The 18,182-nt window shown below is 49.0% G+C and overlaps 1 protein-coding gene across 1 annotated transcript in view; it reads left to right on the top strand.

The window, feature by feature from the left end:
* The first annotated feature begins 3,003 nt into the window (after positions 1-3,003).
* STT3B (STT3 oligosaccharyltransferase complex catalytic subunit B) overlaps positions 3,004-18,182 on the top strand; it is a 97,267-nt gene continuing 82,088 nt past the window's right edge. Inside the window, exon 1 of the mRNA XM_040433368.1 lies at positions 3,004-4,170. Coding sequence (XP_040289302.1) covers positions 3,905-4,170 — 266 coding nt within the window. The 5' untranslated portion in view covers positions 3,004-3,904. The remainder of the gene's footprint in view (positions 4,171-18,182) is intronic.

Consider the following 18,182-nt stretch of genomic DNA (forward strand, 5'->3'; position numbering starts at 1 on the left):
CACCAATTGTGGGGACTCACTCTGGTAGTTAGGACTAACGGATGTAGTATAGAGGCAAAGTACACAGTTCTTAAATCAAACAGCGGTGTTTATTCACACATTGGTGTATAACAAAATGCAGATAAGGTGTATCAAAAAACGCAGGTGGCTTGGTGTTTGTTCACACACAAGGAAAGTCCATAAACAATAAAAGTCACCTTTTTTCCTGGGTGTTAATTCACACCCTGTTAGCAGTTCAGCCTCATCAAGTCCATAGGCAGCCTGTTCGCCTTTAGAGGGGCCTGAGTCCTCCAGCCAGGCTCAAACCTCAAATCCCAGCACAGCCCTCAGTTCACAGCACACAGACCCCTGAGCTCCACTGTCAGAGGGAGGTAAATCCACACCTGGCAGTGCTGGCTGGTTTTTATGCCTGGCAAAACCCAACCTGGAACATGGGGAGTAGTCACCCACCCAGCACTTTGACTACTCCCAGTAAGAGCCGTCCCGGATCAGCTATTACAGCCATGCTAAATCTCAAGGTGTCAATTAGCAATAGCTGCTGCTGACACATTAAAATACCGGCTCTTACTTCACAGAGGCCTGGAACCTCGTTGACACATACCTTCCATCCACGACGATTCCAGGTCCCTTCTTACACAACACATAAAAAAATTACAACCGTTCGAACCACCACGTGCGCTAAATCACAAAAAAAAAATCTTTTCAGGCTTTGTTATTAAATTGTTAACCAATAAGCACTTTCCCCACTAGTAAGGGAAAATGCTTACTGGTTATTGCATGGCGTCTAAACTGGGGGGCAGGAGGTGGTAATAACCAGGGAGCGCCGTCCTCTGCAGTGAAGGAAATCACTGATTTATGTACAAGTTCCTGCAGCGTGGCCCCTGAAACAGAAGATGCATACTTAGGCCTCTTTCACACTTGCGTTGTTGGGATCCGGCATGCACTTCCGTTGCCGGAGGTGCCCGCCGGATCCGGAAAAACGCAAGTGTACTGAAAGCATTTGAAGACGGAACCGTCTTCCAAATGCTTTCAGTGTTACTATGGCACCCAGGACGCTATTAAAGTCCTGGCTGCTATAGTAGGAGCGGGGAGCGGTATACTTACAGTCCGTGCGGCTCCCGGGGCGCTCCAGAATGACGTCAGAGCGCCCCATGCGCATGGATGACGTGATCCATGCGACACGTGATCCATGCGCTTGGGGCGCCCTGACGTCACTCTGGAGCGCCCGGGGAGCCGCACGGACGGTAAGTATACTGCTCCCCCGCTCCCCACTGCACTTTACCATGGCTGCCAGGACTTTAGCGTCCCGGCAGCCATGGTAACCATTCAGAAAAAGCTAAATGTCGGCTCCGGCAATGCGCCGAAACGACGTTTAGCTTAAGGCCGGATCCGGATCAATGCCTTCCAATGGGCATTAATTCCGGATCCGGCCTTGCGGCAAGTGTTCCGGATTTTTGGCCGGAGCAAAAAGCGCAGCATGCTGCGGTATTTTCTCCGGCCAAAAAACGTTCCGTTCCGGAACTGAAGACATCCTGATTCATCCTGAACGGATTTCTCTCCATTCAGAATGCATTAGGATAATCCTGATCAGGATTCTTCCGGCATAGAGCCCCGACGACGGAACTCTATGCCGGAAGACAATAAAGCAGGTGTGAAAGAGCCCTTACCTGCTTCATGCCGCCCTGGCCCCCTCTGCCTCCATCTTCCGGTTCCTGCACTTTTACACCTGTCAGTGCACGGCCATGGTCACATGCACCTCTCCAGTCAATGACTGACTTCAGCAGTGACACGCTGCTCGTGGCCACATCACCGCTGAAGCCAGTGATTGGCTGGAGAGGTGCATGTGACCATGGCCATGCACTGACAGGTGTAATCAGCGTTGGGAGCAGGTAAGTATAACTCTTCGGGTTCAGGGGCCGTGCTGCAAGAACTTGTTAAAAATTCATTTTTACTGGGAAATCCCTTTAAAGCGAACCTGTCACCATGATTTTGCGCACAGAGCTGGGGACATGGGCTGCTAGATGGCCACTAGCACATCTGCAATACCCAGGTCCCACAGCTCTCTGCGCTTTTATTGTGTTAAAAAAACGTTTTGAGTGATATGCAAATGACCTGATATGAGTCCTGTATCCGGAGAGGAGTCAAGCGGAAAGGAGCCCAGCACCGCCCCGCGTCCTCCGAATCTCCTCCTGACGTCACAGAGCTGGAGCGCCGAAATCTCGCGATGCGCGAGCTAGCGCATGCGCAGTGTCGGCATCATGTTCATTCCCTGTGCTGGCATCAGCACAGGGAACGAACTACGCATGCGCTAGCTCGCGCATCGCGAGATTTCGACGCTCCAGCTCTGTGACGTCAGCCGGCAAGGAGGAGATTCGGAGGACGCGGGGCGGTGCTGGGCTCCTTGACGCTTGACTCATCTCCGGCTACAGGACTCATATCAGCTAATTTGCATATCACTCAAAACTTTTTTTTAACACAATAAAAGCGCAGAGAGCGGTGGGACCTGGGTACTGCAGATGAGCTAGTGGCCATCTAGCAGCCCATGTCCCCAGCTCTGTGTGCAAAATCATGGTGACAGGTTCGCTTTAAGCCAGGGGCGGATTGGCCATAGACCTAACAGGGAAATTTCCCGGTGGGCCGCCTCCTCACGGCCGGCCAGTGAAAGTTTTTGGGGACGTATTTTGTGCTCATGGGGGCAGTGTTTTGGGATGGACTGTGGTATTGGGCTCTGTTGGGGTGGTATAATGTGCCACAATATGGTATTGCTGGCCCTGACCTCCATTAATTTGTACCCAACTACAAAACGGGCCACTTTTAGTTTTTTTCTAGGACTACTTCCAGTTCCCAGTCCGAAGTTGATCCTAAAATTAAAGTAGAGGACAAATGTGACTTCTCTTTTCTTAGATTTGCTCACGATGATGATTAACGTTATCTATAACTAGGACATCAGTAATCAGGTGACCAGTGGCGATCGCTCTGTGTGAACAACACTGGAAATGTGAGACTTTCTCTTGGCCATGAACAGACACACACTGCCCCCTGCACTCCGGTGCCGCACAGATCCCGGCTGTCATGGCTGATCAGCACCGCAGTCACTGCCGGTACAAGCAGGATAGACGCGGTGCCATACAGGACCGCACAGGTCCCGCCAGCCGCGGTCACCGCGCTCTTTACGCTTCCGGCAATGAATGAGTAGACTGACAGCGGGAAAAGATAATTGGATGACGAAGCCACATAAGCCACGCCCACAGCAGCGCTCATTTTCCGCAGTCCCCGTCGAGTCCCCGCCCTTCCCCTTCGCTCTGGAAAGCTATTGGCGGAGCCGGCCAGTCAATCACCTAACGCTTTCCTTTTTCCAGTCCATCTGACAGCACGTGCCTTAGGCCCACAGGGAAGTGTTGAGGAGGCCCCGCCTCCAAGTGGCGTCATTGCCAGCGAAATAGGCGTGCGCTCGGAGTTTATTGTTCGCCACTGGTTCTGGCATTGACGTAGCTCCGCCTCTCACGTACCTGTCGCTAGTTTATTGGAGGGGAGTTTAGGCTTCTATAAGAGTGGGCGTGACCAGTCACAACGCCCCTCCTTTCTCTCAGCGCTGACTAGGAAATGTCATTCGAGCTCGGAGCCGAGGAGCGCTGATCGCCTCCAGTCCCGCCGGCCCCTCGACTGGACTAGTCCCGGGAGTGTGATGTGGACGGCCGTTCTGACGGAATCACGAATCGCAGTGGCGCGGAGCAGCGGAGGAGGAGAGCACGGAGACGGGTGTCGGCGAACGGACGAGCCCCGTGCCCGCGCAGTTTAAAGCTCACTCCCGAACAGGCACCGACCGTCCGCAGCCGCCTCCCGCCCCCCAACTCACACCCCCACCCCGGGAGGAGGAGGAGCGGCCAGCGGGGGGGAATCCAACATGGCGGAGCACGCAGCCCTGGATACTAAGCACAAAGCGGCAACCGTCAACTCCGGGGCCTCCTCCCCCGCCCTGAGCCCCGGGCGCTCGGGACCGTCGGCCGCGCACCCGCCCGGGGGAGGCCTGTCGGGGGGCTTGTCGCAGCCCGCGGGCTGGCAGTCTCTGCTCTCCTTCACCATCCTCTTCCTGGCCTGGCTGGCCGGCTTCAGCTCCAGGCTCTTTGCAGTTATCCGCTTTGAGAGCATCATCCACGAGTTCGACCCCTGGTGAGTGAGAGAGAGCGCCCCCCGGCGGCACCGGGCAAAGTCCCACAGGCGCCTGTGCCAGTCATTACTGACCTGTAACTGCCACTTGTATTGCTGCTGTGCCCAGGTATTATGTGATGTCTGGCACAGTGCCATGTCTGAGAGTCTCCTGGCAGTGAAACTTCATGTGGCCAGCAAGGAATCTCAGTCTAGAACTTGTCATTTTTCTGTTGCACCTGTTGTGGCGGCGGCCTGTTAAGAGCTGGCATATATTGGGCAACTATGTACTAGCATTACCTGCTTGTCAAGTGCCTGGGTCACTGTGCCTTGGCATATAGCGGGTGACTGGGCGCTGGCATGCATTGGCTCTATATAGATGTATAGCGGGTGACCGGGCGCTGGCATGCATTGGCTCTATATAGATGTATAGCGGGTGACTGGGCGCTGGCATGCATTGGCTCTATATAGATGTATAGCGGGTGACCGGGCGCTGGCATGCATTGGCTCTATATAGATGTATAGCGGGTGACCGGGCGCTGGCATGCATTGGCTCTATATAGATGTATAGCGGGTGACTGGGCGCTGGCATGCATTGGCTGGCTAGCAGTTGGCATACACTAGTTTATTAGGCGCTGCTATATACTGTTCTTGGGTGACTGTGCTGGCATGTACTGCTTCACATACTGGTGGACCCAGCGCTGGCATCTCCTGGTCACCAGGCTCTTTCTTACACTGGCATGTGCCTCCCCCCCCCCCTTATACTTGGCACTAGGTGCTGGTATATACTGGTCACCAGGCTCTTTCATATACTGGCACGTACTGATTCTGTGTAGATGCATAGTGGGCGACAAGCTGGCATATACGTCTTTCCAAGTGGACTTGTCACTCGGCTCTGGCATATACTGGGTGACTCATTACTGTCATACACGGCTTCTCTAATGTCCCGGTAGACTGGCATATACTGGTTAACAGGGACTGGCATGATCCACCTCTGTCTTGGCAAGGCAGTGTCATGTCTTCAGTATGGTAGTGTCTTAGGAGGATGTCTGGTGAGGAGGGGACGACCTGATCTTAGTGTTAGGTGGCACGGCCGAGGTGGCGGATCTTTGCCCTCCAGCTCTTTGTGATGTGCTTCTTCTGCTTCCTGCCTTCTCTCCTCCAGATTCCACGCTCGCCACTCCTACGTTTTACTGCTGTGTGCGGCACATTCCTTGTCTGCAGGAGACGAGGGGGGAGATGAGCCTGACTTGCCACCCTGCCATATGCCCTTCTGTCTGGCAGCAGTGAGTGCGGCACTGTGACTTCCTCCTTCGTTGGGCGCCTGTTCACACTGTAGTGATTGACGCTGCGGTCCCTTGGGTTACTGCCCATGGCGATTACTCTGGTTTTCATTTCTTTGGGTCTGCAGACTCAGAAGGCATATGGTGTAATTCCTGTAATCAGGAGCGGGTGGGTTTGGACAGATGTGTGGGGGTAGAGTACTCCCTTAGGTCAGCCCTCAATAACATGCTCATACTCCCATCACCTGAGGAGGTGCAGGGGGTGGTCGTCTTTGCTCAGCCTTCTGCTTCTGTCCTACCAGATCATCAGTTCTGTGACGGACTGTCAATGCCAGGTTAGAAGAATTGTTTTTGTGACCGAAAACCTCATGATCTGGGATAACGTGGATTTTCGCAAGACCAGAAGCAGAAGTCTGAGCAGAGGAAATGTCTCACATTCAGAAAACCTGTGAGGTGTGGGGGTCCAGTTGCTGAGACCCCCGCCGTCCTCTGAAATAAAGGGGCAGAAGTTCTCAGCCAAGCGCTCTCTCCTGAAGGACACAATTGGGAAGTCCTTGAGCCTGTGCTTGGCTTATCGTTTCTATGTCCTCATTTTGCTAATAAGTGGGGGTATCGGCACCCGGACCCCCACAGATCTAAACTCTGGACGTGTCACTATGCCATGGCAGAAGTTTTATATATGAGTTACACCTTAAACAAGGTATTATTTTAGGCTGACACTAGTTGGGCCTTCTTTTTGGAGGCTCTCTAGCCTTACATGGCAGTTTATTATACTTTTATGACTGTACAGTAATCCGGATAAGCTGGTAATCTGACGCCTAAGAAATGTATGCAGTCTATGTTTTTAGAACTGCCCTTCAGATATCAGGAAGCTAAACCCGTGACGGGCCATGCACATAAGATGGCTGTTGACCCCCCCCCCCCCCCCCACATGTTCGCATGGTGATGGCAAGAGGGGTTAAACCGCTACCAGACACCCCTAGCTGTGGCTTATTACTTCTGAGTACGAAAGGATTGGGCATGTTGAAATCTAAGCGGGCCATTTATTAAAAAGAAATATGCCTATATTAGGTGAATTGGGGCAAAGGTTTGCGTCTTTTCCCCGCTCACGCCAGGTCTAATAAAGGGGCTTGGCGGGAAAGGGACACCTCCTGCAGGAAGGGTTATTTTCTTTATACTCCGTTTTCATATTCATTTTCTTGGGTGCCATGCCATTTAAATATGAAATGCAGCATTCTCTGAGAGAAAAAAGCTCTCCATGGGAGAGTAAAGTAAACGGTTTGCTGCACAGGGAAGTATTTATTTTCAGGGTAATCCTCATTATCATAGTAGGTGGAGGACTGGAACCACTGACAGCTCTGTTCTTTTCCTCCTAGGCCTAGATGAACAGAGGAGCAGTATATTGACTAGTATAATGTGAGAAGCTCTGACCAGCCGCAGTACTAGTGTGACATGGGGAAGGTGCGGGGCTGTAATAGTCACCCCCCTCCCTGGTCTGATAGTGTTAAGTGGGACAGGTTAAAAGTCGAGACAGAGAGAAAGTTAAAGGGGTTATCCAGTATCTACAACAGCCCCCCATATGCCAGGCACCTCCAGATGGAATATACTTACCCCACTCCACGCCTGGTCCCTGCACCGCCGCTGCTGCTTCTCCTGGTCCCTGCACCGCCGCTGCTGCTTCTCCCTGTACATGGATGAAAACATCCAGGGGGTAGGGGAATACGAGCCTCCTTGGCATCAGACAACCGCAGTGCTAGGGAGGCCCGTCCCCGCCTGCTATTGGCTGCTCTTCCTGCCCCCGACACCGAATGTTTTCATACGTGTACCGGGAGAAGCAGCAGTGGCGCTGCGGGGACCGGGAGAAGCAGCAGTGGCGCTGCGGGGACCGGGAGAAGCAGCAGTGGCGCTGCGGGGACCGGGAGAAGCGTGTATTCCCACAGAAGTGGGGGGCTGTTGTAGATACTGGATAACCCCATTTTTTTTTTTTTTTTTATTAAAAACACATAGGATATTTGTAATGTGATGAAATAAACATTTTTTGGAAGTGTCCTTTTTAAGGATTTTTTTTTTTAAGCGATGTGCTAATGTCAGCTAAACCTAACTAGCCTATTCCTACTTTTATCTATACCCCCGTTATGCCAGAAATCTAACTTTTATAATATGCTAATTAGCCTCTAGGAGCGGGAGCGGGGGGGGGGGGGGGGGCGTTGTTCCTGCTCCTAGAGGCTCCGTTCTCCCACCTTTGTTGCCTCCCTCCAAGTCCTGATTGACAGGGCCAGGGAGCGCTCGCATCTGTCTGCCAGCCCTGCGCTCTGGTGAAATCTCGCACCATTCAGCGCAGGCGCAGTGAGGAAGCTGGCAGCCTGCGAGCATCTTTCCCTCACCGCACCTGCGCCGAATGCTGAACGCTGCAAGATTTCACCAGAGCGCAGGGCTGTCAGACAGAGGCAAGCGCTGCCTGGCCCTGTCAATCAGGACTTTGAGGGAGGCGACAAATGTGGGAGAACGGAGCCTCTAGGAGCAGGAACAACGCCCCCCCCCCCCCCCCCCGCTCCTAGTGGCTAATTTCTGGCATAACGGGGCATAGATAAAAGTAGGAATAGGCTAGTTAGGTTTAGCTGACATTAGCACATCGCTAATGACAGCTAGCTTAATAGGGTTAAATCTGGTGACAGAATCCCTTTAAATACCCCATTCATTTTATGGAACTTAAAAATAAAAATGGGCAGCTTTTTCCCTTCACAAACATTGATCCAGTGAACAGTTGTGACATCTACTTACTTGGAATGGCACCACCTGGTGTTCAAAGTATATAGCAATGTGCACGTCCATCCAGTGAGCCCTCCCGGCTGCCGGGTCTCTGCATAATGATTCTCTGCTAGAAATGGCTTTCGGCCCTGAAAGAGCATCCACACTAGAAGAGCAGTATAGCTGAGAAGATGTCTTTCTGCAGGGGATGAACAGACCATATTGATAGCTGCCAGGGGGGGAGGGAGATTGATTCTGACCAGAGTTTTCTCCCCTTTCGGGCCCTTCCTCTGCAGCACAGATTACCAACAGCAGCCAGGGGGTACTCATGGAAGCGTGAATGATAAGAGGGTCATTTATAGGTAAGAACAGGGATCTGCAACTTTCGGCACTCTAGCTGTTCGGAAACTACAACTCCCAGCATGCAGACTTACTTGGTGGTTCATGTAACACCCATAGAAGAGGAAGGAGGATTCTGAGAGTTGTAGTTTCAGAACAGCTGCTCTGTAAATTACTTTAAACTTCTATTATTTCATGACTTTTAAAATGAAAATGATTTATCTCTTAAACCAATCCTACAGTTTCAAGTCTTGCATGGAATTTGACTTTTGTGCTGTGTTTTTTTTTTTTTTCAGTTTTTATTCCCCCCCCCTCCCCCCTCTGATTCTACTGTGTGTCCCCAGAACTTTGTTAAAGACTGAGCCAAATGCTCGGAGTAATTATTGGAGCCGGTGTTTGTCTGCTTCTCATTGATTCGCAGAATGCATGGCCTTGACACATGCTTTGGATTTCAGGAAGTGAATGCAGCCAAAATGGCCATCTTTTATAGAGGCGAAGGAGCATTGAAATCCCAGAGTCGTGTCGTTTAGAAAGGCTTTTATTAAAGCCTTGGGCTTTGTGCTTTATCGGACAAGTAGGCAGCTAATAAAGGGTTATTTTGAACAAGTGCACTGGACCGATTGTGGCTCACTGACGGCAGTGGGGGAGACCTTTTCACTTTTTCTGCACATGCTCATGATCTCGATGCAAGGCTTCATGCGCACAACCAGTCATTTCTGACGGCACGGGGATGTCATACGTGTGCGGCCCACAAATTGCACAACGTGTCCTATGGTCTTGTTTTGAAGACAAGAATAGGCCTTTCTATAATAAGGATGAAGGCAGTGCCGGATGCACGCGGCCAGTATTCATATTTTGTGGGTCCAGGAACCTAGTCGGGCCACGTCCACATTTGCATTTGGTAAATCTATTAGTCTGTTCCGCATTGCTGGACAAGAATAGGCATTTGTAATATATTGTGGGGCTTGCAGAAGGGGAAAATGTGGGATGCTCACAGCCATTACCCATGTTTTACAGATCTTCAGTTTGTAGACCGCAAAAAACGGATAGTCGTGGGCATGAGGCCTTAGTATGGGGGGCCTTGGTGGGTTGCTCTTTAAGGGTCCTTTCACACTAGCAGCAGGGGATTCCGGCAGGCTGTATCGGCGGGTGAACAGCCTGTCGGATACGTCCTGCCGTTAGTTCGCAGTAATTTTAGTCCGACTGCCTCTCGTCGTGCGCTGCCATCGGAACTTTGTCCCCGCCCCCATTATAGTTAATGGGGACGGAGCGGCAGTCTGGGGGCACACGTGAACTAGCGGCAGGACAGGCTCTTCACCCGCCGGAACAGCAACTAGCCTTATTAATGACCCATTCTCAGGATAGGTCATCAATATGAGATCGGTGCCAAGAGCAAGAACCCAAACTGTTCAGCTGCATGAAGAGGCTGTGACCTCTTGGGTCGATAACATCAAGTTCATTGAAGTTCAGTCCAATTCACGGGAATGACCCTGGACCAATATCAAGCACAGCCACTATACAATGTATTAGTCAGAATCGGTTACAAAAAGGGCCTTGATTTACGTGAAGCAATTACATTGGTGAAGAGATATTAAAGTGTAAGCGTCTCCAGCTGAAGATTTCCTTTGTGAAGACCCTGCAGGACAGAGCCACGGCAGAGTACATGGTCTGCGTACGTGACTACCTCCGCTCCAGACGTGTGCGGTGAGAACACGGCTCGGGCTGGCGATGGTGACGTTGCCAAACGGTGAAATTTCTAGTAGGGTTAACAGAGGATGGCTACCTGCACACAACAGTGAAAAAGAGAGCCTGTTAAAAACGGGCACACTGTCAGCTTTTCATCCATTTTCTGGCCATGCACAAAAGTTTTGCATCCATTTTTAATGCCTATTTTTAAACGGATGAATTTCATTGGCTTTTTTTTTTTTTTTGTTCTATAAAGATCCCAACCCCTGCAGTGCTCAGTACACATAATATCCCCCATCTATTATGTTTCGAGTTAGCAAACGGCAGTCACTCCTCTCTTCCTTGAAAAGGACCTGCGGTCAGCTTGATGTCATCACCACGTGCTCCCAGCATGAGTGCATGGTGATGTCATCACGCTGAGCGCAGTTCCTTTTAAATCAAGAGGAGTGACTGCCTCTGCACGTGCGAGTGGATGAGGTGATTTTATTTTATTTTTTCTGGGGGTTACTCCGTTCGCCTGCTGTGGCCCCCATTGTATTCTCCCACCTGGTATGCTAATTTTAGCATCGGAACAATGAAGAGGAGTCTGAGCCTTTCTCTGTGGGCGTCTCCTTCTCCCTGGTTGTAGCGCTGTCCAATCACAGCAGAGAACGTCACAGCAGAGAGTAGGTGATTTTTATTTTAAATTTTTCTCCCTGCTGTGACGCTCTCCGCTGTGATTGGACAGCTCTACAACCAGGGAGAAGGAGACACCCACAGAGGAAGGCTCAGACTCCTCCTCCTTGTTCCGATGCTAAAATTAGCATACCAGGCGGGAGAATACCACCGGGTCCACAGCGGGCGAACGCAGCGGCGCCCAGAAAAAAAAATAGTAAGTGCAGGGAGCTATGCCCTACGTATCCTGATACTTAGTTTATAATGTCTGGACCCATGAAAGGTCCTCTTTAAAGGGAACCTGTCACCGGGATTTGATGTATAGAGCTGAGGACATGGGTTGCTAGATGGCCACTAGCACATCTGCAATACCCAGTCCCCATAGCTCTGTGTGCTTTTATTGTGTAAGAAAACCGATTTGATACATATGCAAATTAACCTGAGATGAGTCCTGTACGCGAGATGAGTCAGGGACAGGACTCATCTCAGGTTAATTCGCATATGTATCAAATCTGTTTTCTTACACAATAAAAGCACACAGAGCTATGGGGACTGGGTATTGCGGATGTGCTAGTGGCGATCTAGCAACCCATGTCCTCAGCTCTATACCCAAAATCCCGGTGACAGGTTCCCTTTAAGACTGAATTACTGACCTCTGACATTGATTGTGGCCTTCATGTAAACTCCTAGGTCATGGTTCCTTCACAGGAGTGCAAGGAGGGGGGGTGAGGTGAAGCCAGTCATGCCCTCAGTCTGTGAGCCCGTCCCTTTTAAGTGATGCTCTTCTGCTATTAGATTCCTCAGATCTTGATCTTGCTCCTGCTTTTTACCTCCTTTTCTATTCACGTTGCAGTTACTCTAATATTAGTATTTGCTAAAGCATCAAAATTCTGAAGGAAAGTAATGGGATAGCGGCATACATGGCATGCTTCAAAATTTGTACGTCCAGAAGCTTTTTTGTTTTTCGAAAAAGGGGCTTTGCTAAGAGAAATGTGACAGATTTAGAATTCCGCTTGTGCCATTTTGATCAGTTTTTCCATCTCTATAATTGACTCACTTTATGGCAATATTAATACTGCACTGGGAGATTAGCAACCCCCCCCTCCTTATATCACAGACCTGTATGGCAACTGGCTGCAGCAGAAGCCCCCCCACTGCTGTCCGCAGTAGCTGATGACAAATTGTAGCATGTGACTGCGTTTATCCGCATTTTCAACTTTCCAATGATCTTTATTAATCCGGTATAATAAAAATATCCAGTGTTTCGAGCCATGTGGGGGGGTCTTTCTCAAAATGTATATATACACTCCAATATGGTGCAACATCCTATGAAAATATACCCCATCATTAATCAAGCACAGAGTTTCTGCAAAATGTACATATAGCAGCCACCAACAACCCAGAACCCCCATCCTTTTCAGTACTCTGCCTAATAGAAAATATAATATTTATTTATATAGCACCACTGTATTCCGCAGGTGTGAGGGCCGTGCTCTCAAGAGCTTACAATCAGGAATTAGCGGTGACACAAAAGGTAAAATCAGAGCAGAAGTGCAATGCAGACAGCAGCATTAGCAAGTGCATTGAGTGTAGGGGTTACTGTTTGGTTCTGCAGAATGGAGGGGGGGTCAGTTTAGGGAACGTGATAAGCCTACCTAAACAGATGTCTTTTTAAGGCACACTTTTAAAGCTAAGGAAGTTGGGAATTAATCTGATTGTATAGGGCAGTGCATATCGGGAGAAGTCTTGAAGATGTGAGTAAGAGGTTCGTATTAAAGATGATGTTAATCTTAGATCATTAAGAGAATGGAGAGCACAAATAGGGTGGTAGAGAGAGGTAGAAATAGGGGATGGTATGTATGGAGGTGCATCACTGTGGAGAGCTTTGTGGGTGAGACGTTTGAACTGTATTCTGTGGTGGATGGACCACCAGTGAAGTGACATCGGTGTAGTAGTTGGACAAACGAGCCTGGCTGCTGCATTTAAGTCAGCCTGAAGGGGGAGAGTTTAGTTGGGGGAAGACTGATTGGTAACGAGTTAAAGTAGTTAAGACTAGAATGAATCTAGTTTTGGCTGCTTCCACCGTGAGAAAAGGGTGGATTCTGGAGATGCTCTTGAGGTGGAGACGAGCGTGCAAGTAAATTAATATGGGAAGCAAAGGAAAGGTATGAGTCAAACATACCCCCAAGGCATGCTGCCCAGGAGTTGTGATATTTCCATTTCAGTCTGTGGTACGATCAGGTTTAGGTGGATTAGTAGATGGAGGGAAAGACGATGTGCAGTTTTTGAGATTCAGTTTCAGATAGAGGACCAGATGTTAGAGACAGCAGACAGACAATCACTGCTGAAGTGATATTACGGGAAGAGGTATATGGTTCAGTATCATCAGTATAGAGATGGTACTGAAAACCAAATCTGCTGATGGTCTGATAGGGGTATGTAGAGAAAAGAGGAACTAGAACTGAACCCTGAGAAACCCGAACATCAAGAGGATCAGGAGGAGTAGTAGAGCTGACGAATGATACAATTGAAGGAGCAGCCAGAGAGAAAACGGAGAGCAGTGTCCTTAAAGGAGCATGGTCAGGAGGGAGGGGATTTGTGACGCTGCAGAGAGATCCAGAAGAATCGCTAGTAAGTAGTTGCCATTCCTTTTCGCTGTCAGGATAGGAGCAGTTTCTGGAGAGGACGCAATCCATATTGTAAGTGGTCAAGAAGAGCGTTTGCAGAAAGGTAACATTAGGGAAGAGTAGACCAGACATTACTGGACTTTGTTTTTAGTACTAGGATTATAACAATGTTTAAAAGAAGATGGAAAGATTCCAGCAGGGGAAGAGAGGTTAAATATTGTAGTCAGGTGACTAATGTTGGACTGGAGGAGGTGGGAGGGAATAGGATCACCACTGCAGGTAGTCAGGCGACAGGAGGAGAGGATGCTGATCTTTACTACTGTTATATGGTCAGATGAGGAGAGAGAACAAGAGGGTGTTGGAGGGAGGAGGACCACAGCTAGTGGGTGACTGGGAGATTTTCTGACCAGATGTTGTTGCTCTTATTGTTGACGTGGCCGGCTCTTCAGCACAGAGATCAGTGATGGACATGCTTAGGGTTGAGGAGGGCGAGAAAAGTATCAGAATTGTTTTGGGTTATTTCAAAGATGATGGAGGTGAAATGGGTCTGGTTGGCAAAATGAGGGCAGAGTTGTATGTTTTAAGCATAAATTTATAATGGAGAAAATCTGCAGATATTCGTGCTTTTCTTCACACAGGGAAAGGCATCAGGGAGACATTAACACTGTGTTCTCTGCAAGACTTGGACTCATTTATCTAAACTGTCTAACCGTAAGATTGACCTTTTTGCCCACAGAAACCAATAGGAGCCTTTTAAGAAATGCAAGCTGAGCTCATGTTGCTATGGGACACGAGGCCAGATTTATTGCTGGACCATTCTGATAAATGGGGCCCGGCCTGTGTCCTTCTGTGTACTGTAAGGCTAGGGCTACACCAGAAATCCATCAGGTTTGGGTTTCTGGTGACTTGTGTGTCCCAGTTGTGTTTACTGGAGGGTCATAAATGTAACACTATCTTTTCACTGTTCGAGCGTAGCATTGCTGTGCTGGGATCTTGTAGTTCGTTGCTGCCATTCCATGTCAGATAGCAGCAAAATCCATGTTGCATGCAGAGTTTTGTGCTTTTGCCGTGTATTTGTGGCACATTTCACTTTGCATTGCAAAGGGTGAAAATCACGAGCATAAGTTGTAGGCCAATTCAATTCAAATACAGAATTGTATTGTATAATGAACCATTATTGGGCTACTTCTCCGGTTCAGTAACGGGTTCAGTTCAAGTACAAACTTACAGCATAAAAATTCAAGTACGGAAGTGAGCAGCTAAATGTACAGAAATCCAGAGTTTCTATTAAGTGCAGTGTGTCCAGTCCCATAAACTGGTGAGCTGTAAGGAGCATGGTTAGATCAGTGCCAGTCCCATGTTTCTAGTTTGTTACTGGTGTGACCAGTTTGACAGCTTGTGGGAAATAAAAATAACTTTTTATTTATTTTTTAAATGTAGTTGTTCCGAATGCAGAGGCTGAAACGAAAAAGTGGCTAGGTTGTGTATGGTCAGAATAAATGTTGCAGGGTTTCCTGAAAAATTATTGTAGACGTCCAATATAGGTGGTGGGGCAGCTGCGATGATACGCTGGGCAGTTTTCACCACCCTCTGCAGGGCCTTATGTGCAACGGCAGTAATTCTGCCATACCAGACCGTAATGCAACTGGTCAGGGTGTTCTCCACTGGGGACCTGTTGTGACAGGTTGACTCTCCTTGTGAGGAAATAAAGTGAGATGCCCCGTGGATACACATGTCAGCGCCTGGAATCGGCCTCACAGGACGCACTGCACATGCGCCAGCCGGCAATGAGTGAATAAATTAGCAGTGGGGTGGTGCTGGGCTCCAGGAGAAGGGGCGCGGCTGGGCACCAACGGCCGGAGGGACATCCCCTTGGGCACCTTACTCAGGTAATTACATATTAATAAAAGCGATTTTCTAGACAAAGGACAACACTTGGGGTAGTAATACTAGTATATTTTAATACAAAACGAGCAGACGGATGTGGTCATGTTAAAAGCTCTGTCACTAAAATCCAGGTGACCGAATCCCTTTAAGCACTGGTATTGTCCTGGCCTCATACATGGTTATATTGCCTGTAGGCCATGTACACAGACGCACATCTGTACACATATGGTTAGTTATCCCCATGTGGATTGTGGGAAGGTGAAATCTATGAAACCAGACTCCACTTCACTTGCTCTGTTTGATTTGTACTTTCATATGAACTCTAATGACTATAGGAGGTGCACATGGTGGCACCCCGGACGTTCTTCCTATACTGGCCCCGTAGCCCTGGATTATTGTTTCTCACTCGTAGTCTCATTTGACTATTCAGAGAGACATTTACTACAATCTGTTTAATTTCATTACACCCTGGGTGACATATGCGAATCAAAGTAAGCTATGGCAAGAAATCCCGAAGTTTCTTGTTCCTCAGGCTGTCGGGGACCTCTCTGTAATGTCTTTCCGCGTGTCGGATGGGGCTTTATATCTGCTGCGGCTTTACACGATAGTTATTAGGGTTAAACCGTTATTAATTTTTAGATCATCTCGTGTGTCCTTAAAGTAGGCTACTGAAGTGCGCATGCCCCGTGACATCCTGATTCATTTGGAAGTAGGCGAGGCCGGGTTCACATCACCATTTTGTTTTTCTTCTAATCTGAGGGGGAAAAAAGGATTCTTTATTATGAGCACCCGTTTTTTGTCAGTTCTGTCAGAGATCTGTTATTTTAGATGGGAGAAAGTCAAGAATTTTTGTCCCGTCTAAAATAACAGATCTCTGATAGGACTGACAAAAAATGGATGCTCAAAATAAAGGATTCCTTTTAAGAAACAAAATATATATTTGACCATCAGAAGAGCAGATAACACAACGGAGATGTGAACATGGCCCAAGTGTGCACATATCTAGTCCTTCATAAGATCACTGTCTTGGTACAATTAAAGGGATATTCCAGGGATACAGTATGAATGGTCTGTCCTCAGGATAGGTCATAAATATCTGATTCTCAGCCCCCTTACACCCCCCCTCCCCTCCGCACCGATTAGGTGTTTTAAGAGACCGCTTCTCCGGTAAGTGCTGCAGCCTCCGGACAGCGTGCCAGGCACAGTGCCATTGGTTGTATAGTATACGTTGTATTAGGGTTGCACCGGGTATCTATACCCAATCGATACTTTTAGACCCGGATCGATACGATACTGGGTCTTAATATTTACTGATACTAGACTGCGCAGCCTACTATCGGTTAGAGAACATGGTATGCGCCTCTCAGCGCGCGCCATGTTCTCTTCAACTAGCACAGTGGAGAAGGAGGGAGTCCCTCCCCACTGTGAAGCCGCTGCCACCAAATGGTAGGATAGGGGAGTGACTGTGGCCACTGCGCCACCAATGAATGTAAAACACATTAATTCAAGTATAGGCAGCGGGTGCAAGCGCCAGTATCGCATACCCTGCCTCAATAACAGAGCATGCAATCCACCGAACCGCAGCAATTAAAGGGTTTCTATCACTTCGTTTCACATAATTAGCTGTCAGACACTAGCGATCCGCTAGTGTCTGCTCTACTAAACCATCCTAATATAATTGCTTTTGGGGCAGCCGTTTTGCTAAAAAAAAGAACTTATATCGATATGCTAATGAGCCTCTAGGTGCTATGGGGGCGTCATTAGCACCTAGAGGCTCGGTCTACCTTCACAAACTGCCGCCGCCCAGCACGTCCCTCCAGCCCGCCCATCTCCTCCGGAATGCAATCCTCCCCGTGCGTGTATGTATTCGGCGCATGCGCAGTGAATGTCTGACCGCTTCCCTGCTCAGACATCTCCACTGCGCCTGCGCCGATGACGTCATAGTGCTCCGAGGAACAGGCGCAGTGGAGATGTCTGAGCAGGGAAGCGGTCAGACATTCACTGCGCATGCGCCGAATACATACGTTCACAGGGAGGATCGCATTCCGGAGGAGATGGGCGGGCTGGAGGGACGCGCTGGGCGGCGGCAGTTTGTGAAGGTAGACGGAGCCTCTAGGTGCTAATGACGCCCCCATAGCACCTAGAGGCTCATTAGCATATCGATATAAGTTCTTTTTTTTAGCGAAACGGCTGCCCCAAAAGCAATTATATTAGGATGGTTTGGTAGAGCAGACACTAGCGGATCGCTAGTGTCTGAAAGCTAATTATGTGAAAACGAAGTGGTAGAAACCCTTTAACCCCTTGCTGCCTTGCACCTGCTGCCTCCTATACTTAAATTTATGTGTTAATCACATTCATTGGTGGCAGTGTGCCCCCCCCCCAGTATTATAAATTCTGACCATTGGTGGCTTAGTGGCTACAAGCGCACCCCCTTCCCCACATTGTTATAATCATTGGTGGCAGTAGCCACAGGGTCTCCTCTCCTCCTCTTCATTGGCAGTTCCGATCGGAGCCCCAGCAGTGTAATCGCGGGACTCCGATCAGTTACCATGGCAGATACTGAAGCCCTGGCTGCCATGGTAACCTCCCTGCTGCTGTGTGCACTATGCACAGGACAGCAGGGAGAGTGTGAAGTCCTTTTCACCCTAATAGAGCTCTAAAAAAATATTTTTAAAATATTTCCTATGCGGTGAACGCTATAACATAAGAAAAATCACTGCGCGATTTGCCATTTTAAGTCACCTTGTTTCCCCAAAAAATAAGATAGGACTGTTCTATGGGCCAGATGTTCCATAAAATATGGAATGCACAC

Source organism: Bufo bufo, chromosome 5 (assembly GCF_905171765.1).
Source record: "Bufo bufo chromosome 5, aBufBuf1.1, whole genome shotgun sequence".
NCBI classification, from domain to species: domain Eukaryota; kingdom Metazoa; phylum Chordata; class Amphibia; order Anura; family Bufonidae; genus Bufo; species Bufo bufo.